This window comes from Alligator mississippiensis, chromosome 3 (assembly GCF_030867095.1).
Source record: "Alligator mississippiensis isolate rAllMis1 chromosome 3, rAllMis1, whole genome shotgun sequence".
In the NCBI taxonomy this organism is placed as follows: domain Eukaryota; kingdom Metazoa; phylum Chordata; order Crocodylia; family Alligatoridae; genus Alligator; species Alligator mississippiensis.
Genome location: NC_081826.1, coordinates 65,219,461 through 65,244,339, shown reverse-complemented (window position 1 = coordinate 65,244,339; position 24,879 = coordinate 65,219,461). Strand labels below are relative to the sequence as shown.

The window sequence follows — 24,879 nt, the reverse complement described above, 5'->3', positions numbered from 1 at the left end:
GGGCTTGATGAACGCATCAACATGTCCAAGGGAGAGGTGTGGGGAAGAAGAAACAGTGAGACGTGTTTTGGGAGGGGGTGCAAGGAGATGTGGGACAGAGTCTGCCACTTCCTGACTGTAACCAAAATAAATCTGTTGTTAGCACGAGAGATGGTACTATACTCTATAGACTCAAACCAAGGGGACCAGAGGAAACATTACTAAGGATTTTATTAGCATGTTTTAAAACTAGTTTATGGAAAGTAAGAAACCTCAGGTTTTTAAAGGGTTGCCTTTCACTGAAAGAGAGTGGCTAAAGCTTGGGCAGAATGAACTGAAATACTACACTGAGCAGGACGAGGAAGAGATCAGAAGAGGCAGAGAAAAAGTGGAGGAAAAGGGACAGTACACACTTTTTTCACTGAATCAGAAGAGAGGACTGAGGAGAGGGGGGGAAAAGAAAAAGAATTCTATAAAAATGGAGTGGGGGCAGATGATATATGTTGTTTAAGGGTTTAATATATGCACTTTTTATGTTTTTGATATGTAGTTGTTTTGGTGATATGGAGTTTTGGTAAAATAAGGATGCCTAATATGGGATGCTTTGTAAGAGTAGAGTGATACGTGTACTTTTAATAAAATGTTGTAAAAAAAGAAGCATGTTTGCCTAGTGTGGACTATGTGCTTTATAGTCACACTCAGTCTTGGCTGCATTCAGTCATCTTCATAGTTAGTTTCCATTGCTGAACACATGCTGCTTTTGGCAGCAGTTTAATGATAAACAATGTATTTAGTGAGATTTCCTTATATGCAACTATAAGACAAGGGGGTTCTTCCCCCATGCCAACTGGAGGGGAAAACCTTGTCTTGCATTCGAGTAAATAAGGTAATGCTGGATTTTTTTTTCAAGATCAAGTAACTGCTAGACACACAGCAAGATGGTGACATATTAGATAATTTTCTTTATCTTATAATCAAATCAGAAGTTCCTATGTGCCTTGCAAGAAGGTCCTCATTATAGGAAACAACCTAAGCATCTGCTCAACTCTAAGCAGGACAAACCCCTCTGAATTTAGATGGCCTACTGAAGCGTTAAGATAAGCACTTGCTCAAGTGATTTGCTGGATCAGACCCTTAAACAATTTTTCAAGTGTTTTCTAACTGGGCCTTGTAAAACCTCCAGAAATATCATTATTCCTACTTGCAGATGGTAAAAATGAGTTTCAGAGAAAGTAAATAACTTGCACTGTACAGGCTACATCAACGCAAGCCACAGACCCTTACTACTGCACTTCACACAGTGTATGGGCTCCCCCGCCCCTGCCACTGCATCACATGCCCTTGCATCCTCACACTCACTCTTGGCTCCCCACATTGTGCACTGCATTGCCCTGCCCCCTTAGTGAAGTGGGGGGAGCAGAAAGCAGCAGGTAGAGGAGGGGAAAGGAGTTTGGAGACTCCAGCTACTGTTGCAGAATGAACAATGCGGGAGTGATGGAAAGGAGCCCACAGGTGCAAGTTAACCTCTCACAGGACACATATAGCCCATGGGCTGCCAGCTGGACAGCCCTGCTCCAAGGCACATGGTTTCTTTTATTTTAGAGACCTGACCTTCCCCTGCCACCCCGCTCTAAAACAACTATCACTTTCACAATTCACAAAAAAGTTTAATTGACAGATTTTTGAAGTACTATTCAGATATGAAAATATCATTTAGCTCCATTATTAATTGAGGTCTCTGTGGATGTTATGGGACATGAATAAAGATCTACAGTAAATTGCTGGCTCCAGTAAAGTCAGTGGCAAAACTCCCAGACTTCAATAAGGCCAAGATGTCACCCCTAAAAACCTAGCTATGATGCTTTAGTGACAGATGAGACATTATTAAGACATATTAATAAAGCCAATAAGAAGCTATAAAACTAAATGAAGAGAACAAGAAGGCTTAAGTTTAGGGAATGCTAGCTACAAGAACCACACATTTTACAGCAGTCATGCCAAATATGGTTTCAGGTAAAAAGTAAATGGAGATAAATAAAGAAAATACATGACAAAGAAACTTCCAAATGGATTGAGGAAGATTTACACATGTTCAATTGTTACTGTCTAAAACAATTTAAAATCTGTCTAATCAGTTGACCAGTCAATAAGATTAAGCAAATGTTGTATAAAGGGCCAGAGTTACATAAGTGGATAGAATGGAAACTGCTCAGATCCTTTGGATGGAAGAAAAGGCAATGTATGGAAGTTAGCTGTTCTAAAACAGTGAGGGATCCCAAAGTTAGCTTTGATCGATGGCAAAAGTAATCATGAGGTAGCTCAAGTCATAATGAAAACCAGCTAAGGAAAACAACAAAAAACTAGCATGCCTGTATCCCACTGGGGTGGGGCTAGGGGGAGTGGCTGTGGAGACTTAGCCTCTCTCCCTAGATCAGCTCCAAATCGGAGCTCAATCCCCCACCCTCCCAACCCAACAGCTAACATCTGTTCAGTTGAGAGGATTGGTCTAACTCATGATAATTTCTATGAAGTACCATGAGTTAGACCAGGGAGCTGCACTTCTGTCTGTGCCTTTAGATCGACTTAACTGATCTGCACATTCAGGGAGGTTCTATCTGGCCAAAAATAGCCAGCCCAATTTTAGATCACCTGAGGAGGTGAACAAAGTTAGATCAAGAATGGGTTAGCCCACTCCAATGAACATCTGCACATGTTCAGAGTGTAGGCCCAGGGCAAGAAAAACCCAGTCGCTTGCCCAGCTCTGAGGCTGCAATCCTCCTACCCCTCCCCACCCCCGACTGAGATATCCTTATGCCCTCACTAGACAGAAAACCCCTCCCCTGCAGACCCACTAACCCCTCACACACTCACCAGCTGCTTTCTATCTCACAAAACCCTCCTTAGACCTGCCAAGCTCTCCCTCCCCCCGACAGACTCACTAGTGCCCCCAACAATCCTGCCTGCCCCTCTTCCCACCCTGATTTACTTAGATCAGGTTCTTGGAGTGGATCCCAATACCATGTAAGCCATGTGATTGTAGATCAGGTCCCATGAAAGTGTGTACATACCCTTTGGGGTTAACTTGGCCACCAGGAGTAAAGAAAGGATTCCAATACTTTGATACCTTCTAAGCAAATAGTTTGGGGCTGGTGACAAAAGGGTAACAAAGCATTCAACTGTAATGTATGCCATATCTAAAAACAGGGCTGGAAGTAAGTGTGCCAGGGTTATAGGAAAGGAATCTGGATCTTTTGTCACTGCCTTGTTCTTTCCCTGAAGAAAGGGTGGCTGGCAGATTTCAACTAGAACTATATTACACATTTCTAGGAACAGTGAAGTGCCATTCTGTTATGGGGCCACTATAGTCAATGTTTGAATGGTTTAACCACATACAGCAATACTACTACCACTATGTATTAACCATTAGGATTTCCATCTTCATACAATTTATAATTTTGTAGCTCTTCACTTAAACCAGAGCCAGGTGCAGAATCTTTATTCACACCGTCTCAATAACAGAACAGTAATCCTCTCTGGAGAGCATTACTAAAACCGTCACTAGTTTAGCATTAGAAGAAGCTAGTTAGATCCACTGGCACTACTGTATTTTCATAGTCTGGTGATAGAAATAAACTGGTATTTCAAATCAACTCATTACCTCCTTGCTGTTAACATTTGCAACTGAAAGAAGTCTTCCTGCTGTTTTCAGTTTGATTAAAAACATCTAACATCCTTATAGCTATAATATTAGTAATTTTGCAACTCAGATTCCTACTGTAAATAGTCCATTTGAGTCTCTGTAACTGTTCAGACACAATTTAAAATCAAGATATCACACATGTTCTTGTCTCTTAAGAAGGAGTCTCAAAAGTATTTAAAATAATTCAGACATATTCCAAATAGTGTATAAAATAAATAATATTTCTAAAAGCTTGTTCTGAACAAAAATGTGGTAGTGGTTCATTTGGCCCATGCTTATACCATCTTAAGTGTGTCTATTTATGGCCTCTGTTAAAAATGGCAATGCCAAAAACCAAACAAGTAATACAGAAAACACAGAGCTCTGCCCTTCTCAGAGTAAGCTAGACAGAGGCATATCGATCCACATCTCTGGCCCCTGGCACATGCTACGTTTAAGGTACAATGAATGTTTTAATTGCACCAGAAATAGTAACAGTGCTACCTGCACAGCAAACCAGCCACAAAGATGGTTCGCAAAATATATGAACACATAGCCTGTAGCATAAATTAGCATGTAGCATAAACTGAACATGTAGCCTGCCCATGCCAAAGCTGGCAATCAGCTGATTGTCAGAATCAGCATTAAGACTGAGGTCACCATCAGTAGCAGGAGTGGCAATCCCTCATGGTCAAGGATGATCACTCCCATGAGTCATGGGGAAAAGACTGGTCATACCCAGTTCACGCTCCCTGTCAGCATCCACTCTCTGGCACTGTGTAACACAGAATATTGGGCAAGATGGACCTACTGTCTGACCAAGTAAGTGGCATTTCTTATGGTATGTTCTAAACCAGGGATACTCAGCCTCTAGTGTGCAGGCCAAATGCAGCCCATGGAGCCATGGCATCTGGCCCACAGGGATCATCCATGTCAGGGAATTTGGCAGAAGGGAGCAGTGGCAATTAATACTGCCACCCTTCCTTGCTGCCAAATTCCCATGCCCCTTCCTTTCACACAAAGAGATTGGGACAGGGCTACAGCCTCTTCCTCCTCTGTGGCTGAATCAGGGTCAGGGCACCATCCTTCCCCCTACAGGGCCAGATTAGGTTTGGGCCATGGTCCCTCTCTCCTGTGAGGCTGAATTGGGGTAGGCCACGTCCCCTTCTCCTTGGTTGGTCAGGTTGGGGCTGGGCCATGCCCACCAATCCCCTCCGCATGGCTGAATAGGGCTCTGCCATGCTTGCCCTGCGTGGTGGATTTGGGCCCACAGCTGAATTCAGCCTATGGACAGACTGGGCACTGCCCATCTGGCCCACCAGGAAAAAAGGTTGTGTGGACACCATGGGCATGTCTACTCGTACACTTTAATGTGCATTAGCTAATTTTAATGTGCATTAAAGTGTCACTGAAAAGCCATGCTATTTAGTTATTGTACATTAAAATAGACTAATGGGCATTAAGCGTCACTTAAAAACTATGCTCTTTAGATAAGGTGCATTAAGACAGGCTAATGTGCACTTTCATAGTATCTCACAGTGGAGGTACAAGATTTAATGTGCATTAGTTAAAGTGTGTTAATGCACATGTAGATGCACCCCATTGTTCTAAATCTACTTGAACAGTCCTGGTTTCCAACAGGAGTCAGTGCAAAAGGAAAAATCTCTTTGCAACTGCAGCATGCATTCATTAAACAGGATACAGCCCTATTACCATGCAGTGACATCCAAAAAAATTTTTCATCTTTTTAATTAAATCCTTTCAATATTTAAAAGATATAAAGTCCCATGTGAGACCGTCTACCATTCCTAAGGCGAAGTTTAATAAGAGTCATTAAGTACTAGAATGACCTACAGAGACATCTGGTGGTTCCTACATTACTTGAAGTTTCCTAAACTAGATTCAATAGCTTTCCAAAAAATAAGCTAAATAAATCATCTTTGAAATATGGCATAATATAAAAGCGGCAGTAATGGCTTGTACTATGCAGAAGATCACTTGGTCACAATGATCTATTTTTGGCCATCATATACGAATGTTTCTGATAAATTGTCCTGTTTCCTCAAGCCAGGTACATAGGGTAGATGCAGCAGAATGTAGTGCTTTTTTAGGCTATTCTCTGGTCAGAACAAACAGATTAGAGATGTGCTTCTTTGTCTTAGCATCGTGACAGTAACAAATTTTAATGTAAGACCAAACATGTCTCTCTAATACAAATCCACACAATACCAAAGTTCAAAGGTTAAGAAAAATCAAGTTTTCATGTAATACGATATATAAAGTACAAGTTTGTTCCTAACTTCTTATGAGGTTCAGTTTGCCGGTACAGTTTACAGAACACAGAGCATGACAAACTGTATCTGTACAGATTACTCAAAACAAAAATGCTGAATCATTCACATATGTAAAATATTTCCTTCCTTAAAAGGTCAGTCAACATATTTTGATGAAATAGTTGAAATGCCAAAAAATTCAGCTGTTTGTTCAACTGTGAGTCAGGTATCATACAAGCAGCTGTTTTCCATGCTATATTGACATGGGGAAATAATCCAGTCCTGCTGTGAGCAATTCTACATCTTTCCTGAGTGCTGACAGCTAACCTAACATAACCTTAGAGATTCCTATATGCAATACTAAGACATAAACTCCAATTTTCAGGTCTAATCCTGAATCCAGCTTGTTGCACCACGGAGTCTGCATATTTATTTGTGCAAGTTATAAACAGTTCAAATGGTATTGCTGTTGAAAAGCATATTTATACTACTCACAATATATTATACATTCATGTACTGTAGGTAGACTCTGGTAACTATCATTGTAATCAGAGTAGTACATTACAAATTTGTATGTAGAAACTAGTTCTGACCCCAAATATAAGTCTCCCCTCCATAAAATGTATTTCTTATATTCCATTTTCCCCTGGTAAAGAATGCATTCATTCATAATACTTAACATTTTAAGTCAGCAAAACCCCAATTGTGACCTCTTTATGCAGTCCCACATCATTATAACTACTCCCTCTAAAGGATTTATGTCAACAAGTCATTACACTCAAATATCAAAGGCTTTATAACCTGTATGTAGGCAAAGCCTTGCTCACATATGTGAACTTAAAACTAACCCTAAAATCTTTAATGTAAGAAAAGGAAAAGAAAAAAGAAAGACTGCAAGTTATGTGAAATATAAGAATAATTCAAAGGAGGAAGGAAGCAATACAAGGTCCAGTGGAAATGCTATGGCGCTATATCAGCTCACAGTAACTAAGCTAAGCCTGTTAATAAGTCTGTTCTATATCTGTCTTATAAATGTATCAAGCCAAACCACTACATTTCCATTTTACAGGTCAATTTAATTAATTACCTTCATTTTTGTGGGTATAATTTTCCACTCACAAATAACCACATCTATATCTTTCCAATACAATAGTCTAACTACTAATATTGGCATTATAAAATACAAGCACAGTTATTTGTGGGTACAAACCTGTATCTATAAAACTAGACGGGGTTGGGTCCTTGTTGAAAGTCATGGATAAATCCTGACTCCATTGAAGGAAATGGGATTTTTACCACTAATTTCAGTGCACCCCAGATTTTACTCACTGATCTCAAACTCCATGCAAATACCATATATTTGTGCTCAAACTCCATGACTACTTAGAGATTTTGAGACAGAACCTACCTACCTCAAGAAATGGATGCCAATGTCAAGATTTTGGTGGAGTTGGCTGCTGACCAATTCCAATGGTGTCACAACCTCAACCAAGTGGCTGCCCATTTCAAGGTAAAGCACCTCACTTTTAAAGCAGAGAAGAGAAAGCAGAGGAAGAAAGAGGAGAGAAATCCTGGCACACAGCTTACCCTCCCCTGTGGAGAGGCCTACAATTTCTGCAGGAAGACCTGTGGCTCAAGAATTGGATGCTTAAGCCCATCAATGAGGCATGGTAGAATTCATCCTCAAATTGAGGGATTGCCAACAGCAAGAACCTAGCATAATTCTAGATTGAAACTAAAAGCCAAAAATGCACTGAAGAATAGGTGAAGGTATCATAGCTACTAGCTACCACTCTACCAAAAAAGACAGTGTTACCTAGATAACAGGTAACCTTGTGGGTTAGCTACTGATAAAAGAGGCAGAAACAGGCCTACAGCCCAACCTTTTATTTGCTTATACTTCAAAACCTGTACAAGAGGAAGGGAAATCACCAACTCTGTGAAAATCACAGGGACATCTCCCTCCTCTCAACTGCCAGCAAGATACTTGTGAGAGTCCCCCTTAACCGGCTGACCGACCATCTAAACGACTTACTGCTTGAGAGTCAATGCGGCTTCAGAAAAGGATGCAGAACTGCCGACATTATTTTTGCAGTCTGGCAGCTTCAAGAAAAATGCCAGGAACAGAACGCTGACCTTCTGTTCATGTTCTTCGATCTAGCCAAAGCCTTCGACACAGTGAACCGTGAAGGCCTCTGGGAAATCATGAAGAAGTACGAATGCCCTGGAATATTCATTAACATGGTTCAACAATTCCATGACAGCATGATGATCCTTGTGAATGGAGAATGCTCTGACCCCTTTTGGTCACAAATGGAGTCAAGCAGGGCTGTGTGCTGGCACCTACCCTCTTCAACATGGTATTCCCTGCCATAATGTTGGATACCTTCCAAGATGATGACCTTGGTATGGGGATCAGGTACCATTTTGATGGAGACATCTTCAACCTGCGGAGGATCCAAGCGAGCTCCAAAGTCCAGACAGCCACTCTTCGTGACTTTCTCTTCACTGACAACTGTGCGTTACATGCAGGCTCACAGGCTGACATGCACTCTCATCAGCCTGCGGCAACTTCGGACTCACTATCAGCATGAAGAAAACCAAAGTGATGTTCCAACCTGTGCCTGGCACAACATCCCGGGAACCACACATCTCAATAAAAGGCCAACAAATGTCAATGGTTGACAAGTTTGTCTATCTAGGCAGCATGCTTTCCTGTGCTGTCTGCATTAATGACAAAGTCAACTCAAGACCAGCAAAAACCAACATGGCCTTTGGCAGACTCCAAAGGCAGTCTGGGACTGCAGAGGCATTGGAATGTCAACGAAACTGAAGGTATACAAAGCTATCATTTTCTCGACCCTCCTTTACACCTGCAAAACCTGGACCATCTACCAGCATCATGCCAAGAAACTAAGTCACTTCCACCTATGCTGCCTGTGAAAGATACTAAAAAACAAGTGGAAGGACAAGATCCTGGACACCGAGGTGTTCAGGAGATCAGGTGTCCTCGGTGTTCATACTCTACTGAAACTGGCACAGCTGAGATGAGCTGGCCACATTTCAAGAATGCCCAACACTTGCCTGCCAAAGAAAATCTTCTACGGTGAACTGTCACATGGAGTATCCTTTCATGGCACACCAAAAAAGCAGTGCAAGGATACCCTAAAGGTGTCCCGACAGAGTTTTGGCTTTAACCTGGAGTTGTGGGAGCAAATCGCTCATGACCATCCATCCTGGAGGTCATCAATCTAGAACGGAGCACTGGCCTTTGAACAGCAACACACAGGAAAAGCAGTGAAGAAATGTGTGGCCAGGAAAACAAAAACCTTCCGTATCCAGTCCTCATCACTCTCTTGCCCCTGTTTAAGCAGACTGTTCAAGGCAAAGATCGGGCTTATAAACCACCTATGTACCCATGAGACCTAGCCCCCATCCCCGTCTTTTATCTTTCTTTTCTCTTTTTGTCTTCTTTTTCTCTCCTTTTTCCCTCCCCTTTTTTCTTTTCCACTTTAAATGTTCTTGTTTTAAATTTTCTTGTTTCACTGAAACTTGTAAAACTGACCAAACCAGATCTCTTGTGGACATGGAAGGTGTCAATTAGTTGGGAGAAACTGGCCTGTTTCTGCTTTACCTTGGTTTATGGTCTTCTTTGACAAGGCTATTTTGCTTTGCAAATTATCTAAGCATCTTAACAAAAATGAATTATAGCAAAATGGAATCTAATACATTCTGTTACATAATTCACATGAATCACTACTACTAATATAATAAGATAAACTTATGATATAGAACATTTGTATTATTTTATGTATGGTATTCCTTTATAATACCTCCTTTCAGGCCTTGTGCTTTCTTTAATGGCATCTCATTACTGGTTAAGTTAGACATGTTGATGGCTTCCTTTACTTTGCTGACCAAGCTAGTTGTCATCTGCAAAGGTTCATGTGATGGCCATTCAGAAACAAGTTTTTTTACTTAGCCATACTTCTACAGCTTGGCCTAAACCCCCTGCAAATGGCCAAGGCTAGCACCAGGAGGCTGATGAAACCCTTAATATGTGCTGGTGGGGGGAGCACATATTAAGGGTTTCATCTAAAGTAGTTTAATCTTTCACTACTAAAAAGTAGTGAGCAGAGATGGCACAGAACAAGACAGCTGGGATGTTTAATTTGACACATCTGCACTGTAACACTAGTTGGTAGAACTGCCTTATAGAAATTACAATTGCTGTCCCTAGGTGAAATACTTATTGAGGACAGGTTACAGAACCAAAGCTCATCTTCTGTTGCACAAGTAATGCCTTACTGGACTGGGAATTGGTGTTGGCTATGGGGGATGACCTGGTAGGGGAGCTGCAGATTTGTGGTCACCTTGGGGACAGTGACCACCAATTAGTCGAATTCAGCATAAAGCATAGGGTGGGTAAGATAACTAATATGGTGGAAGTGCTTGACTAACTTCAGGCTAACTTCAGTGTACTTAGGAGTCTAGTCAGTGACACACTGCAGGAGAAGAGTATTGGTGAGATGGGAGTCCAGGAATGGTAGTCATTTCAAAAGGAAGCAATCCTTCGGGCACAGAGGGAGACTATCCCAATATGAGGGAAAAAGGGGAAAGGAGCCAAAAAACTTCCTTGGCTAAACAGGGAAATCCAGGGGAGCCTAAGGGCAAAAAAGAAGGCATATAAGCGGTAGAAGCAGGGGGAAGCTACCAAGGAGGAGTATACCTACTTTGCCTGCACTTTCAGGGAAGCAGTTAGAAAGGCCAAAGCAACTACAGAAGTGAGACTCAAAAAGGGGAGGAAGGAGGATCTGAGTAATTACAGGCCAGTCAGTCTCACCTCCATCCTTGGAAAGGTCTTTGAAAAGATTATGAAAGATAATATTTGTGGGAGTCCAGCAGGTAAAATAATGCAGCAGGGAAACCAGAATGGATTTGTAGCAGGTACATCATGCCTGACCAATCTGGTTTTGTTTTATGATAGGGTCACAAAATGCTTAGGTGCAGGAGTAGAGGTGGATGTCATTTTCTTGGACTTTAGCAAGGCCTTTGATACAGTATCTCATTCTATTTTCATAAATAAATTAAGAGGCTGTGACATACATGTTTACATGGTCTGGTGGGTGGCAAATTGTCTTAACAGTCACACCCAGAGAGTGGTAGTAGATGGGTCAGTATCAACCTGGAAGGGTGTGGGTAGTGGGATCCTGCAGCGTTTGGTCCTTGGACCTGTACTCTTCAATATCTTCATCAGTGACTTGGATGTAGGTGTGAAGTGTACTCTGTCCAAGTTTGCGGATGATACTAAATTGTGGGCTGAAGTGCACACTCCAGAGGATAGGGAACAATTGCAGGCAGACCTGGACAGGTTGGAAAAGTGGGTAGTACACAATAGGATGCAGTAAAACAAGGACAAGTGCAGAGTGCTGCACCTAAGGTGCAAAAATATCCAGCACACCTTCTGGCTGGGAAGTGACCCTCTCAGCAGCACAGAAGCAGAAAGGGATTTCGGAGTCATAGCGGACTCCAAGATGAACATGAGTTGTCAGTGTGACGAAACCATCAGCAAAGCTAACCACACTTTACCATGCATCAGCAAATGCATAACAAATAAATCCAAGGAAGTGATAATTCCCCGCTATGCGACATTGTTCAGACCACAGTTGGAGTACTGCATCCAGTTTTGGGTGCTGTACTTCAAGAAGGATGTTCATAGACTTGAAAGTGTCCAGAGGAGGGCCACTTATATGGTTAGGGGCTTATAGGACAAGCCCTATGAGGAGACACTGAGGGACCTGGACCCCTTCAGCCTCCACAAGAGAAGGATGAGAGGTGATCTTGTTGACACCTACAGATTCATTAGGGGGATGCAGCAAGGGATCAGAGATGCTCTCGCCTCTTGGGGTAATATGGAACAATGGTCACAAACTGACAGAGAACAGATTTAGGCTAGATATCAGGAAAAACTTCTTCATGGTAAGGGTGGCCAAAATTTGGAATGGGCTTCCAAGGGAGGTGGTGCTCTCCCCTACCCTGGGGGTCTTTAAGAGGAGGCATCTGGATAGGCATCTGGCTGGGGTCATCCAGCACCCCAGCACTCTTTCCTGCCTAGGCAGGGGGTCAGACTCGATGATCTGTTGAGGTCGCTTCTGACACTAGCATCTATGAATCTATGAAGTACCATTCTTCTCAAGCCAAGCCAAAGAAATAAAGCTGTCTCAAAAATCCAGGTCTTCCTTAAGACATTACCCAAGGTAGTTATGACTGGCACCTCTAACTAATCATTGGCCCTCTTATCTATACAGAGGGTAACTCAATTTCAATGGCTTCTAATTTTTTGTCGGGGAGGGAGGGAGGAGATTTAATTTTAAACAGAAACAGATGTGATCAAACAAATAGCTTTTAATTTTTTTCTTAGTTTATAATGTTGAACTAAATGGAATGATTTGTAACAGTTCTAAACGTCTCACTATTTCAAACCATTAACAAAATATACATAATTTCTTCTCATAAAAAATGGAGATATACAAAATTGTGATCACCAGTTGTAGATTTTATCAAGAAATATATTGAAAAAGTAATAAAATTGAAACAACATTGCGATTGGCAAAGGCAATTTTAAGTTTGTATAAAAATTAATTTGCCAAAATGAAGCTAAATGTATCTAAAAAACTGTTTTAGTTAAAATTTTAGGTTACAACTTGCTACTAAACTTAAGAAATATGTAAAGTTGGAGTTGTATAGGCTATTTTAAATTACTCTTTTTTTCTTAAAAAAAGACCTCTATCAAAATTACACACTCTTTTTTAAATGACTTCAGCTTTTTTGCTCTATTCTACACTAACACCCTATGCAGCAGGCAACTGCCTGCAAGTCTCACTTACCAAATGTTTGATGACAACTCCTTGAAGGAGGAGAAATCTGTTGAGGGGGAGGAGGCAGGAAAAGTAGCTTTCAAACTGTATGTTGGGGAGCCACAGGAAATGAGACTTAGAAATGCAGTTGCTCCATGGTGCTGCCTAGATCCTTCCTCTTCTTTTGGAAGTCAGACCACTGCTGTCTAGGTCATTAAGGGGGAGTGCGGATTTTTGGTGGAAGTCTGTACTTCAAGGAGAACAATTAGCTTCTGACAAATATTTACTTGAACCTCTGACAGGCCCCTAAAGGAGCATATGTAGAGCATCTGCTCCCTGGTCCAGCTACTCCCAAGAGTCCTGTCCCTGAGAAGTTGTAGTCAGTGTCTTCATTGTATTTGCAGCAAGACGCATACCAGCAAACACTTACTCCTACAGCTGCCAGCAGAGGGCTGGACTTGTCCCTTTTATCAGGACCTGGCCCAATACTCACTGAAGTCAGTGGCGTCAGTCTAATTATATTCAGTGGGCAATGGATCAGGCTGGGGGTAGAAGGGAGAGAAAACAAAAGCTGAAAGTGCAAAAGTCTGTCCCCTTCCCAGGGCCTGAGCCAGAAACACGTGTCAGTAAAAAAATAGTTACGCCACCAGAGATTACAACTGCCTCCCCCAATGCCCTTCATGGGGTTACACATTTAGCTGCTTGTCTTCTTCAGGACATTAGAATATTGCTCAGAAAACTGTAACAATCTGTAGTATTGGAAGCACAACCAATTTTCTCCCTGATTTGAATTATGAAAAGAGAGAAAGTACAAGCAGTTAAGAAGAAACAAGATCTGTTCTATAAAGGAGCCAAGATTTTATTTTTTTCCCTCTGACATATGCCAAACAAAGCAGAAGAAACAGAAGAATTTGGCACCATTAAAAAAACAGTTTGTAGAGAAAAGAGCTGAATACATGTGGCCAAGCTCCATGTGGTTTTAAAGAGAAAACTTTTGTTGTGAAACTTTCAATTGGCCAAAATTGTTTCGGAAGTAATGCAAATGGACATTAGCTGAAAAAGTACGTGCATTCAGTAATGCTATCAAGGAATGACAAATGGAAAGTAGCTGTGAAGATTTAAATTGGAATTCAAAATCTACCTCATGCTCAAAAAAAAAATCTATGGATACACCTAGAACTTTGAGCAGTTTTGTGATCTTTAAAGAAAAGAAAAAACCCTGCTCATCTTCTTAATGCAACCACATGCATGATGGAAACAAAATGGATTTGAGTAAGAGGGCAGATTGTAACACCCATAGGGCGCATCTACACAAGACTTTACAGAGGCGTAGCGATGCTCTACAGCGCTATAGCATCGGCAACCACAAACCATGATGCCGCAGCTATGTCAGCATAGCAACGCACTACCTCAGTATAGGGCATTGCTGCAGCAATATAGCAGCCAAAAATAACCATGCACTGCCGGCACAGTGCAGTATGGACTGTTACCGCGCCGCCTTTTAGTACTTCCAAAGGGAAGTACTAAATGACATTGCAGTAACAACAGCGCCATAGGGGCATATGTAGGGGCACATGCCTACAAGTGCACAAACACTGGAGGAAAAGGTATAGTGCAACATTACATAGCCTACATAACACAAATCCTTTACATCAGATAACTTAGCTCAATTTGTTTCTATAATTGGTAAGAGGTGAGCTTTTTGGCCAAAATACACTTATTAACTCTTTGAACCACAATATAGAGGATATGGGGCATGAGCAGGTCAGGGAATCTGCTGCTACACAAAACAGCTTGTCCTCCCATTCCAAGATGAGGATCCACATAAGGGATTGTTGCAGCCACATGGAAGCATTTTTCTTCTTATAGCACCCATGGCATTCAGCTACATTAGTCACCAGATCATCAAGTGGGGAAGCACTCTTATCTCCCTTTTAACATAGGGAACTGAGGCAGAAAGAGACTGAGGAACTTTTCCAAGAAAACACAGACTACTGGTGACATAACCAGCTACAGAATCCATTTCCTCTGCATCCCAGTCTAGTGTTTTAACTAATCACAAGATCATTCATCTTTGATCATCATGGGTGGATGACAGGAAAAGGTAAGCCCTGACACTTCAGTCTTAATACCCCAGTTACATTACCATGGCTTAAACAGGGGAAGTGACCATTTTCCCATCATTATGCTTGCAGAAGTGAAGGTGAATTTCCCTTTATATCTCTCAACGGGCACTAGACTGAAGATGCACCACCTTAGCCACATCCACACAAGTGTGGACATTTGGTTCCTCAGGGACAACTGGCAGCGGTGCACCTTATGCTGCTGCAAGTTATCCCTAAGGAACCCCTGTACCATGCATGCTCTGGTGCATGGCAAGTTACCCTGGGTGGAGCTGGGGAGGCTGGGCCAGCACTGGGCTGGCCACAACAGCCTTACCTGGGGTCCTGGGGGCCTCCTCGGGCTACAACAGTGGTGATCCTGCTGCTTGGAGCCTGGCTGGCAGCTGAAGCATGGCTCTGGGCAGCCCAGCTCCATTTCTGAGTGGTGCATGCTGCCCACAGGTGCACTGCTCTGCCTTTTATTTCTGCAGGGTCTTTTGACCCCTGGAAAACAACTGAATGTGAAGTATGTGATGCCAGTGCCTGCGGTGCCACATACCGCACAGCCGCACTCATCTGGACGTGGCCTTTGTCTCTTTTTCTGTGTCACCTTAGACTTCACATAACTTCCTAATTAAAAGTTTTCTAGTAGCTTTACTTCAAAAATATTGACTAAAAGTAATTTATTCTGTGAATACTCTGCATAGGATCTATTTTTTCTGGCTCATAGCTGGACACTACCAACACTTTGAGTAAGGTACAGTTAGTTTTTAATACATTCTGTACATTTTATCAGCCTATATATATTCACAAGTTACTGCTCCATAGTTAAAAGTAAATTCACTCACTATTCAAATAATAAATTTAAATAAATTACTGTCCATTAGTTAAATTATTTTATTTCCAGAAAGTAATTGTTAAAAGAAGAAAGAGAAGCCAAGTGCCAGTAGCATTACTTAAAGAGAAAGATGGCAAGAGTTTTTCTGCAGCAATGTTGGAAAAACGGAGAAGGAAATCCTATAGAATAAAGTTTCTCAAGTGAAATAAATAAACAGAACTTTCTTGTTGCTTATTTTTGCTGAAAATAGCTTTGGGATTTTTTTCCTGGCATTTTTTCTACATTTACTGGGTTGGCACATATCAAGGACTTCTGGGCATTCACAAAGAACAGAGCAAATTCAAAGTAATGGAGATCATCGCCTACAAAGTAGGTCAATTGAAGTGGGAGGGAAAACAAACTGTTGCTAGGTGGCAGTGTACCTTAAGCAAAGAATATTATATAGATCATAGACTCTTGAGACATTTGTTACTTGCTAGAATATATACACAGTTGCTCTTATAATGTAACCCTGAGGGCCAGAAGTTTAGAGTTACATGATTTCAACTTTTCATTTCAGCTGGCTAAGGAATGGCATTGCAAAACCCTTTCAGGTCAACAATTACTCAACACCCACAACAGAATGGTTGCAGAGCCTTTTTTTTTTTCCTCTAGAGGTTTGGGATCCAGAAACCCAGTAAACTGAGTACTGTACCTCTTGAAAAGATGAGAGATTTGCATACTTGATTTCATTCAACCCCTGCTCAGCACTAACAGAAAGAATGCAAAGAAATAAATGTTAACTGCAACATATCATATTAAAGAATCCAACTTGTTATGAAATGTAAGTGCAATATTTAAAAACAGAAGTAACAAAGTCCTTCTGGGCTATTTTACAAATTAAAAAGTGTTACTTCTTCCACACTTATAAAAGAGTGTTAGCCACCTTAGTTCTATTAAATTGCAGGGTAAAGACAAGTCAGACAATAAAAGTAGAAGATGAAAGTAAACAACCACAGGTTATTCAAATACCTGCGTTTGTGCCTCTTCAATATCATAGAACAAAACAAATTGCCAGGACAAAGAAGCAGGTAAAAAAGCAAGAGGTTACATTCTCCAATATCCCTCTAATCTGTCCTTCCTGATGTTCCCTCAAACAGAAGCCTACCTTAACATATTGCCTAAATTAGCAGAAGTGGTAAAAAAGACAAGCTGATGACATCTCGTGAACTACAATTCACTTGGTAAGAGAGCTGTTAGCAGGCTCACAGCTTGTCACAAAGAAAAATAAGAAGTTCTGGAGGCAAAAAAAAAAGTCGTCTTATTTTTCAGAAATAATCTTTCTGGGTTCAAAAGAGTGATCTATTGGAGGAGACTTTTAGATAAAATTCAGTGGGATTTTTCTGTTTGTTTGTTTTTGTTTGGAGGGAACCTAAAAGAATGAAAGGATAGAAAACTGAACACAAACGTAAGTCAGGCTGTAGCCAAACTCTAACTGGGCAAATAAGGAAAAAACGTCCTTTATGGTAAATTTATTCCATAATTGCCTCCTTTGGGATTCTTGCTCCTTTCTCTGATGCATTTGATACTGATCACTGTCCATTTCATACTGATCACTTTCCAAGATAGGATAGTAAATTGGATGGATCATGGGTCTGAATTGGTATTTCAATTCCTATGTTGTTAGTGTTAAATTAATGCGAGTGAGATGTAGCATTGCCCCATTCATTTTACAGAATTTTAACTGTGAAACCTAAGAATGAGAATTAAAAGAACTGGGTATGTCTACACATACATTAGATCTGAAAACAGTTTACTTGTGAGTAAACTACATGCGAGTAAATGCTCCTAGGCAGGTGTTTACATGTTACAAGGAAGTGGGACCAGATTTGCTGCTAATAGCAGCAAACTACTCCTGCTCCCCAGGGTCCTGCAATAGGCTCCTGCCACCACCAAGCTGTCTACTGGCCATGGCCAGGGCTGGGACATTGCTCCTTGCCCCCAGGAGGCTGCCTGCTGCCAGGGTGGGGACAATGTTGCCCTGCCCCGGCAGCTGGTAGCTTCTGGACCTGGCTGCCCGATCGGGACAGGGGACTTAGAAAAAGCTGCAGGGGAGAGGCAGGTCCCAGCCCCCTACCCCAATCCACCAGTGAGGCAGTTAGGCTGGGCAGAGAATCCTCTCCCAGCTGGGGACTTGCTGTTACTTGTCCTACCAGTGGATAGGGCAGGTGACTAGGAGCCACCCCACCCCTGCAGCTCTTTCCATGTATTATGTCTCAAGTGCCTGATCAAAGTGCAGGGCTAGGACCTGCCCCTGACTGGGACAGTTCCCAACCCCCACTCTGTGGGATGAGGAACTTCCAGAACTAGCCCTGTGAAGTCAGATCTGGCAATGGGAGATAAGGATCTCTCAGCGTCCCCCGCCCCCAGTGGCAATGGTGAAGCAGGGGCTAGGAGATAAGGATCTCCCAGCCCCCATTCCCCAATCATGATCTTGGAGCAGGGAGCTTGAAGCTCCCTGCTGCTGGGGCAGAGAGACACAGAGCTACTGGGGGCAGGGAGCAATCTTCTACCCCTGCTAGCCAGTTGACAGGTAACAGATTTTCTCCTGGCCAGGCATCTACATGAGTGCTACTGCGTAGTAACAAATCACAAGTAAATTTGCTACTTGCATTTGCAGGTAGTAAACTTACGATTAGAGAAGTTTACTATGCAGTAAGCATGTGCACATGTAGATGTGCGTGCTAATATACTACTGTGCAGTACAGCATCTCGTGTAGATGCACTCACTGATATCCTTAATCTAAGTTTTCAGGAAAATCATGCAACTAATGTTCTTATTCATAATTTTTTCAAGAAGCTTTGGTAGCAAAAACAATACTCAGTACTAGATATCCTCAAGTCAGGCCCTAATATAAGAAAGGTTACTTTTCTGAAAGATTAAGGTTTATATTAAAGGTCAAATACTGTTGATCTCATAGATATTACTGAAACTTCAGTAACACAACTGCTATGAGTAAAAAAAACATGTGGCTCTGTATGCTACTAACCCAGGGGTGGGCAAAATGTGACCTGAGGGCCAGATGCGGCCCGCCAGGCCATACTATTTGGTCCACGGGGCCCCCCCAAAATTAAGAAAATTAATATTTATCTGCCCCTGGCTGCCTGTCATGAGGCCCTCAATGGCTTTCCAAAACTCAGTAAGCGACCCTCCGCCCAAAATAATTGCCCACCCCTGTACTAACCTCTTAGCTTAGACAAACAGTCTGCAGTCAAGAAAAACTGTTTGAAAAAAAACTAGAAATAACAACATAAATTCAATAATGGGAAGAATGGAATTATCTTAAAAATATACACTAAAGAAACATACACTAGCAAGTGCTACCAGGTTTTGTTGTTATTAGAAATACTTTTGAGGAAGGGAGCTCTTTCTTATGCGGTCACCAAATAATATATTTAAATAATTTAATAATGGAGCTGCATTTACTTAATCCTGAAATCTTGTTATGGCTGACTCACACCAGTAGTAGTACAGAAATGAGCCAGCAGCAAAATAATTAAATTCAGTAACATTTCAGTCTTACACACTACTGTTTTGAAACAGGCCCCTCCAAATACTAAGCCATCCTGGTTCAGGAAGCCATCCTGTATCAGCAAAACATAGAAACTCACTTGTAGGCCCCACTGATGATGGTGGGACTTAATTTAGGTCTACCCTTAAGCATCTCATTAAAACACGGCCATTGCTCCCTCCCAAGATTTTTTTCCACAGCCCATTTTGAACAGTACAGCAGCTTCAAATAAAGGCACAATACCTACTCACAAGAACTGTAGTTATTAGAGAAAGCTTCTGACATCATTCAAACATATACATTCCAGTCCATGCTCTGTACTGCAGAGATTATGCCAATTAGAGACTTCACAGAACATTCAACTCATTGGCTCCATTTCTTCAGCAATTCAGTAAGACTTTACTGGCACGATAACCTTATCAAAGGACTGGCTTACACTTCAATGGTTTACCAGCATGCGTTCTTTAGGCAGGCAATTTTTTTTTGCTGACAAGTGCAAATACAGATAAGGTGCCATGTATCAGCATAACCCATTGCAATTCCTGAAGCAGGATAAAGCAGACTAGACAAAAAGCACTTACATACTGTTACAACTGAGTCCATATTAGAGGGGATTCTCTATTTCTATACCACCAACATAATTCAAGCAGCAACATATTCTAATGGAGACAAGCTGTAAAAAATATGGACTTATTCAGATATTTGTCAAAGACAAATATGAGCCTCCACAGGTGGGGGGTTTTGTACGGTTTGTTCTTTGTCCCAGCAGTGTCAAGTCCTGATTCAGTGCTAAATGGCTGGCCATCTCTGCCTCACATCTCTCCTTTTTCACAGGTTCAAGCACAATTTTCTCACATAACTCTTTGAGAAAAAGTCAAACTTAAAAACTTACTTTGATGCAGCAAGATATTACACATGTATGGACGCACTATTGAGGGAGCTGCAGTAATTTAGCAAGATGATTTTTTTTTTATTTGCTCCTTCTAGTGACTCTTATATTGGTGCTGTAGATGCTGGTCTAAATATCGATGAGTTCAATTCACAGTGATTCTGTTAACTTGAGAGCAGTTTTGTCTGCTGAGGAAGGTAGCGAGTCCTACTTCCAGGACCTCATAGGGTAGGTCCAAATAAATCATTAGGAAGCAGGTTTTAAAAAAAATTGAAGGGAGTTAGTTCTTTCATACACATGGAATATATTGCTATAAGACATTGTACAGGCTGACACAATTTAAGCAGTTTCAAAAGAGAATAGGCCAGACGGGTTTATCAGCTGCTATTAAACCTGTTAATGATTCTGTAACCTCTAAATGATGTATAAAGAGGACTTCCTAGGCTCTAAATGCTGGAAGCTGTAAGGGAAGAGGTGCTAGGGACAGATTGGTTTAGTTAAACCCTGTATATATACTCTCCCCATTATCGTCTTCCTGTCAATTTGTTTTCCCAGGTACAGTGGGCCTCTATAAGCCTCCCTCAATTAGGGGGCCAATAGAAGCATAACAGGAAGAAGGAGAAAACTGGGATGGGAGTGTGATCCCAAACAGAGCAGACCAGCCAGTGCACACTGCCTCTCAAATGAGTCTGAGGAGCCTGAGGATGCTGCCCAGTGGAACTGTGCCCAGAGACGTGTGTGCAGGAGGGATTACTTGGTTAAGACCACTTAACCAGACTGGAGTAATCTCAGTCCCTTTATTAAGAGAAGGAACAGGTCCTCTAAACCAGGGGTGCACCATCTCCAGCCCACAGGCCAAATGTGACCCGTGCTTGGAATTTGGCCTGTGGCTATCCCCACAGGTTGCAAAATTTGGCAGGGCACAGCAGTGGCAGTAATGCCACCTCTTCCCACTGCCAAAATTCCAGGTCCTATAGGACGGGTCAAAGCCAGGCCACAGCCTTCCCCCTGTACAGCCAAGTTGGAGCCAGGCCATGACACCTTCCCTCTACCCAGCCAGGCTGGGGCTGGGCCATGCCATGACCCCTCCCTCCTCGCCAGGTTGGGACTAGTCCAAGCTCCCTTTCACCATGTGGCTGGACTGGCACCAGGCTGCCCCTTCCCCACTCTGCATGGCCAGATGGGGCCCTGCTAGATCCAGCCCACAAATGGATTGGGCACTGTCCATCTATCCCACCAGCCAAAAAGACTGAACACCACTGCTCTAAACCAATGGTTCTCAAACTTTTTGGGGTCAAGCACCCCCTTTAAGTTTGTTACAATACCATGCACCTCGCTACATGTATTTACTAGAGGACAATTTCCAGCTGCTACCACTTGCTAACAGTTTCCAAAATTGAATATAAGAGGTCAGGTCATTTGTATATTTACATTTGTTTTATATATTAATATAAAAGCAAAACTCAACAGAAATACTGAGGATATTATTTTGTTTCTTTATTTCCTCAAAAGAATCCCCCCCCCCCCATAACACATGTCCCACTCACACATGTGCCAGGTACCTGTAAAAATCAAGAATAACCTCAAGAGTGGAGAGGGAAAGAAGAAATGTGAGACAAATGCTATTTCATTGGTCATGTTATTATTGTCTTCATTGGTTCAAAAACATGATAATGTATTTACAGTTTTACAGGACAAACTGAAAAGGCCATAGGAACTCTTATTCTCTCTGATTATACATTACACACCAGGGCAAAGAACAGAGAAGGGTCAATATTATAACTCAGCTAGGTAGGTGTAACTCACAGAGCTCCTACTCAAGGTGCCAACTAAAGGTAACTACATTTTTGAAATCTTTATTTGCTGCTGTCTCTGGCATGTAGATGAATGCGGTTTCTCTAGCGAGGTGTGATAAGAAGCATCCCATTCGAGTTTCCAAACACGCATGCAGAGCACCTGACCTGCGTTTCTTAGATGCCCTTCTCTTCGGTGAGGGCTGGGGATTTGGAAGACGTGCAAAGGTTCATGGAGCTGATGTTGGATGAGCCTTTTCCAAACGCTTGGGCATGTGCCACATTCTTCCGGCGTGCAGATACAGGCATGGTATTTGACAGCTTGTCGGAGCCTACGCCAGCCACGCGGGATCCAAACCCTTGCCTCTTGCAGGGGCCATGCTTTCGTGGTTAAGCAGCTCTTCCCCAGGGGCCCCGACCATCCAGAAGCACATCCCACCCCCCCAGTGAGGGATTGCTCTGCAACAGGAGCTAGTGTGGCAGGTCTCTCACTTGGGGCCGGTGGGGTGACACCAGGCCATGTGCCCTGATGGCATGTGCTGGGGTCAGGACGGGGACTCGGGGTGTGCCACGGAGTGGTGTAAGCAACACGAGGCTCTGCATCCGCGATAAAAAAAAGGGCGACGGGGGGCACGGGATCTGCAGAAGGGACCAGGGTTTGCACTGCAAAACCTCATCTTAGAAAGGCAGATGGCTTTAGACCGACACGGCTACCACCTCTGAAAGGGGAGCCTCGTGGAAATGGCAGGAGCTGCTTCGCGATCGGCTCCTGTCTCGCAGCAACAGTTTCCAAAAGTATCTCCGGGGGGAAGGGGAAGGAGGAAAGGAAAGGGGGGGGGTGTTCCCAGCCCCAGCCACTCACCCGGATCGCGCGGGGAAGCCTCCCCCCCCGCCGCCGCCGGGACAGCGGAGCCCCGGGCTGAGCACGCGCCTTCTCCCCGCCCCACTTTACCTTCTCCTGCCGATGGCGGCCCAGAGCAGCAGCGCCGCGGCGATGGCTAGGCCGGAGGTGTACAGAAGGGACAGGTCGCAGGAGGCCATGGCAGGGCACGGCCACGCACCGAGCCACCCGCGCCGGGAAAAGTTTGTGTGCGCTCCGTGTCCTCGCCCCGCGTCGCCTCTCCGCCGGGGGGCCGGGCTTGGCGCCGCGGCTCGGACTCGGGCTGGGGCTGGGGCTGCGGCTGCGGCTGGCGCCCGCGGAGCGCCTCTCGCCTCGGCCCGGGCTCCTCCGCGCAGGGCTGGACCTCGCACCGGCTGGGCCCAGGGCAAGAAGCCCAGAGGGACCTACCCGCCGGGAGGAGGCCAGTCGCTCACCGAGAGGACGAGGGGGCTGTGTTGTAAGAGATCACTAGAAAGCCCCGGGGGGGAAGTCCCTGCTAGGAATCAGCCACCCACAGTGCTAGCCTTTTGACCTCCTCCCGGGTTTGTAGGGTGAAGTGAAAGAGGCCAGCTGTGTTGGCGGACACGCCGTCTGCACGAGACGCTTACATGAGCCTCATCACAGCCAGAGAGGGAGGGAGAAGCTATTATTGGGGGTGCTGAGGGCACGGGTCAGCACGAGAACCACAAGTCTCTTCATGCTCTGCGCAGGGCGACGCAGGCGCGGTTAGCCTCGTCCTCCTCAGCCGCGCAGAGCTGAGCGCGCGTGGGGCGCTGGCCTGGCTGCACGCCGAGCGGCACCAAGGTGGTGCTGTTGTAGCCGGCCACCACAAAATTAGTACCCCTCCAAGCCCTGGACTTTCACTATCTATGGTGAGACCGTGGCTGGAGTACGGACTGGACTTTTGCCTTGGTGAGGCCGCAGCTGGAGTACTGCATCCAATTCTAGGCTCCACAATTTAAAAAGGATGTGGAGAAGCTTGAGAGAGTCCAGAGGAGAGCCACGCACAGGACCAGAGGGCAAGAGAACAGGCCTTATGAAGAGAGGGTGCGACCCATGGGACTCTTCAGCCTGGAAATGCGCAGGCTCAGGGATGACTTAGTGGCAGACTATAAGAACATAAGGGGTGTGCATCAGGATCTGGGGGAATGTGTGTTCACCAGAGCACCCCAGGGGATGACAGGGTCCAATGGTCACAAACTCCTGCAAGACTGTTTTAAGCTGGACACAAGGAAAAACTTTACTGTCCGAGCCCCCAAGGCCTGGAACAGACTGCTGCCAGAGGTGGTGCAAGCACCTACTCTGGACACCTTCAAGAAACATTTGGATGCTTATCTTGCTGGGATCCTTTGACTTCCTGCCCCTGGGGCAGGGGGCTGAACCCAATGATCTTATAAGGCCCCTTCCAGCCCTAATGTCTATGAAATCTATGGCACAGCACAAACCCTGCTAATAGCTCACTGTGCAGTTTTATTAGGCTAATGCACTGTAAATGTCACTAAATAACAATGAGCTGGCACTACTGTGCAATAACTCTAGGTACTGTGCATTTAGTTATTTTTTTTAAGTGAGTACTAAACTAAATGCTAAGGCACACTAATGAATGTATAGACGCACCCTGTAAATACAGTTTGACTTCAGAGTAATAGATGCACAGAAACTATTCCAAGATAAAAACACCAAAATGGGAATCCTAAGGCCCTGCCTACACAACGTTGGTTCATTACAACTAGACTGTGCATTTAAAGGACTATAATCCATCAGCAGTGTAAAGACTACAGCCTATTGCAAAAAAACAGGCCATGCCACAGGATCTATCCTATGTACATGGCCCATATTACCATAGTGTAAGTGCCTCACAGTCCTTAAGGGATAAAGTTTGTAGTCGTGTTGATCTAAAATTACAAGCAGTCAGCAGAGGCAATATCTTTTATTAGACCAACTGAACAAAAAAATTTGTAACTGTCCAGTTGGTCTAATAAAAGATATTGCCTCTAGCACACTTATTCAACAGCCCTTAAGGAAGACACGATTCTTT

At 43.5% G+C, this 24,879-nt stretch overlaps 1 protein-coding gene across 2 annotated transcripts in view; it reads right to left on the bottom strand.

The window, feature by feature from the left end:
* The window catches only part of LOC102562782 (cytochrome P450 7B1), a 194,377-nt gene extending 171,018 nt beyond the window's left edge, over positions 1-23,359 (bottom strand). Inside the window, exon 1 of one of the 2 annotated variants that reach the window (XM_019498705.2) lies at positions 22,914-23,359. In XM_019498705.2, coding sequence (XP_019354250.1) covers positions 22,914-23,002 — 89 coding nt within the window. In that variant the 5' untranslated portion in view covers positions 23,003-23,359. The remainder of the gene's footprint in view (positions 1-22,913) is intronic. The other variant, XM_014606812.3, reaches the window with a different exon arrangement.
* Between the last annotated feature and the right edge of the window lie 1,520 nt (positions 23,360-24,879).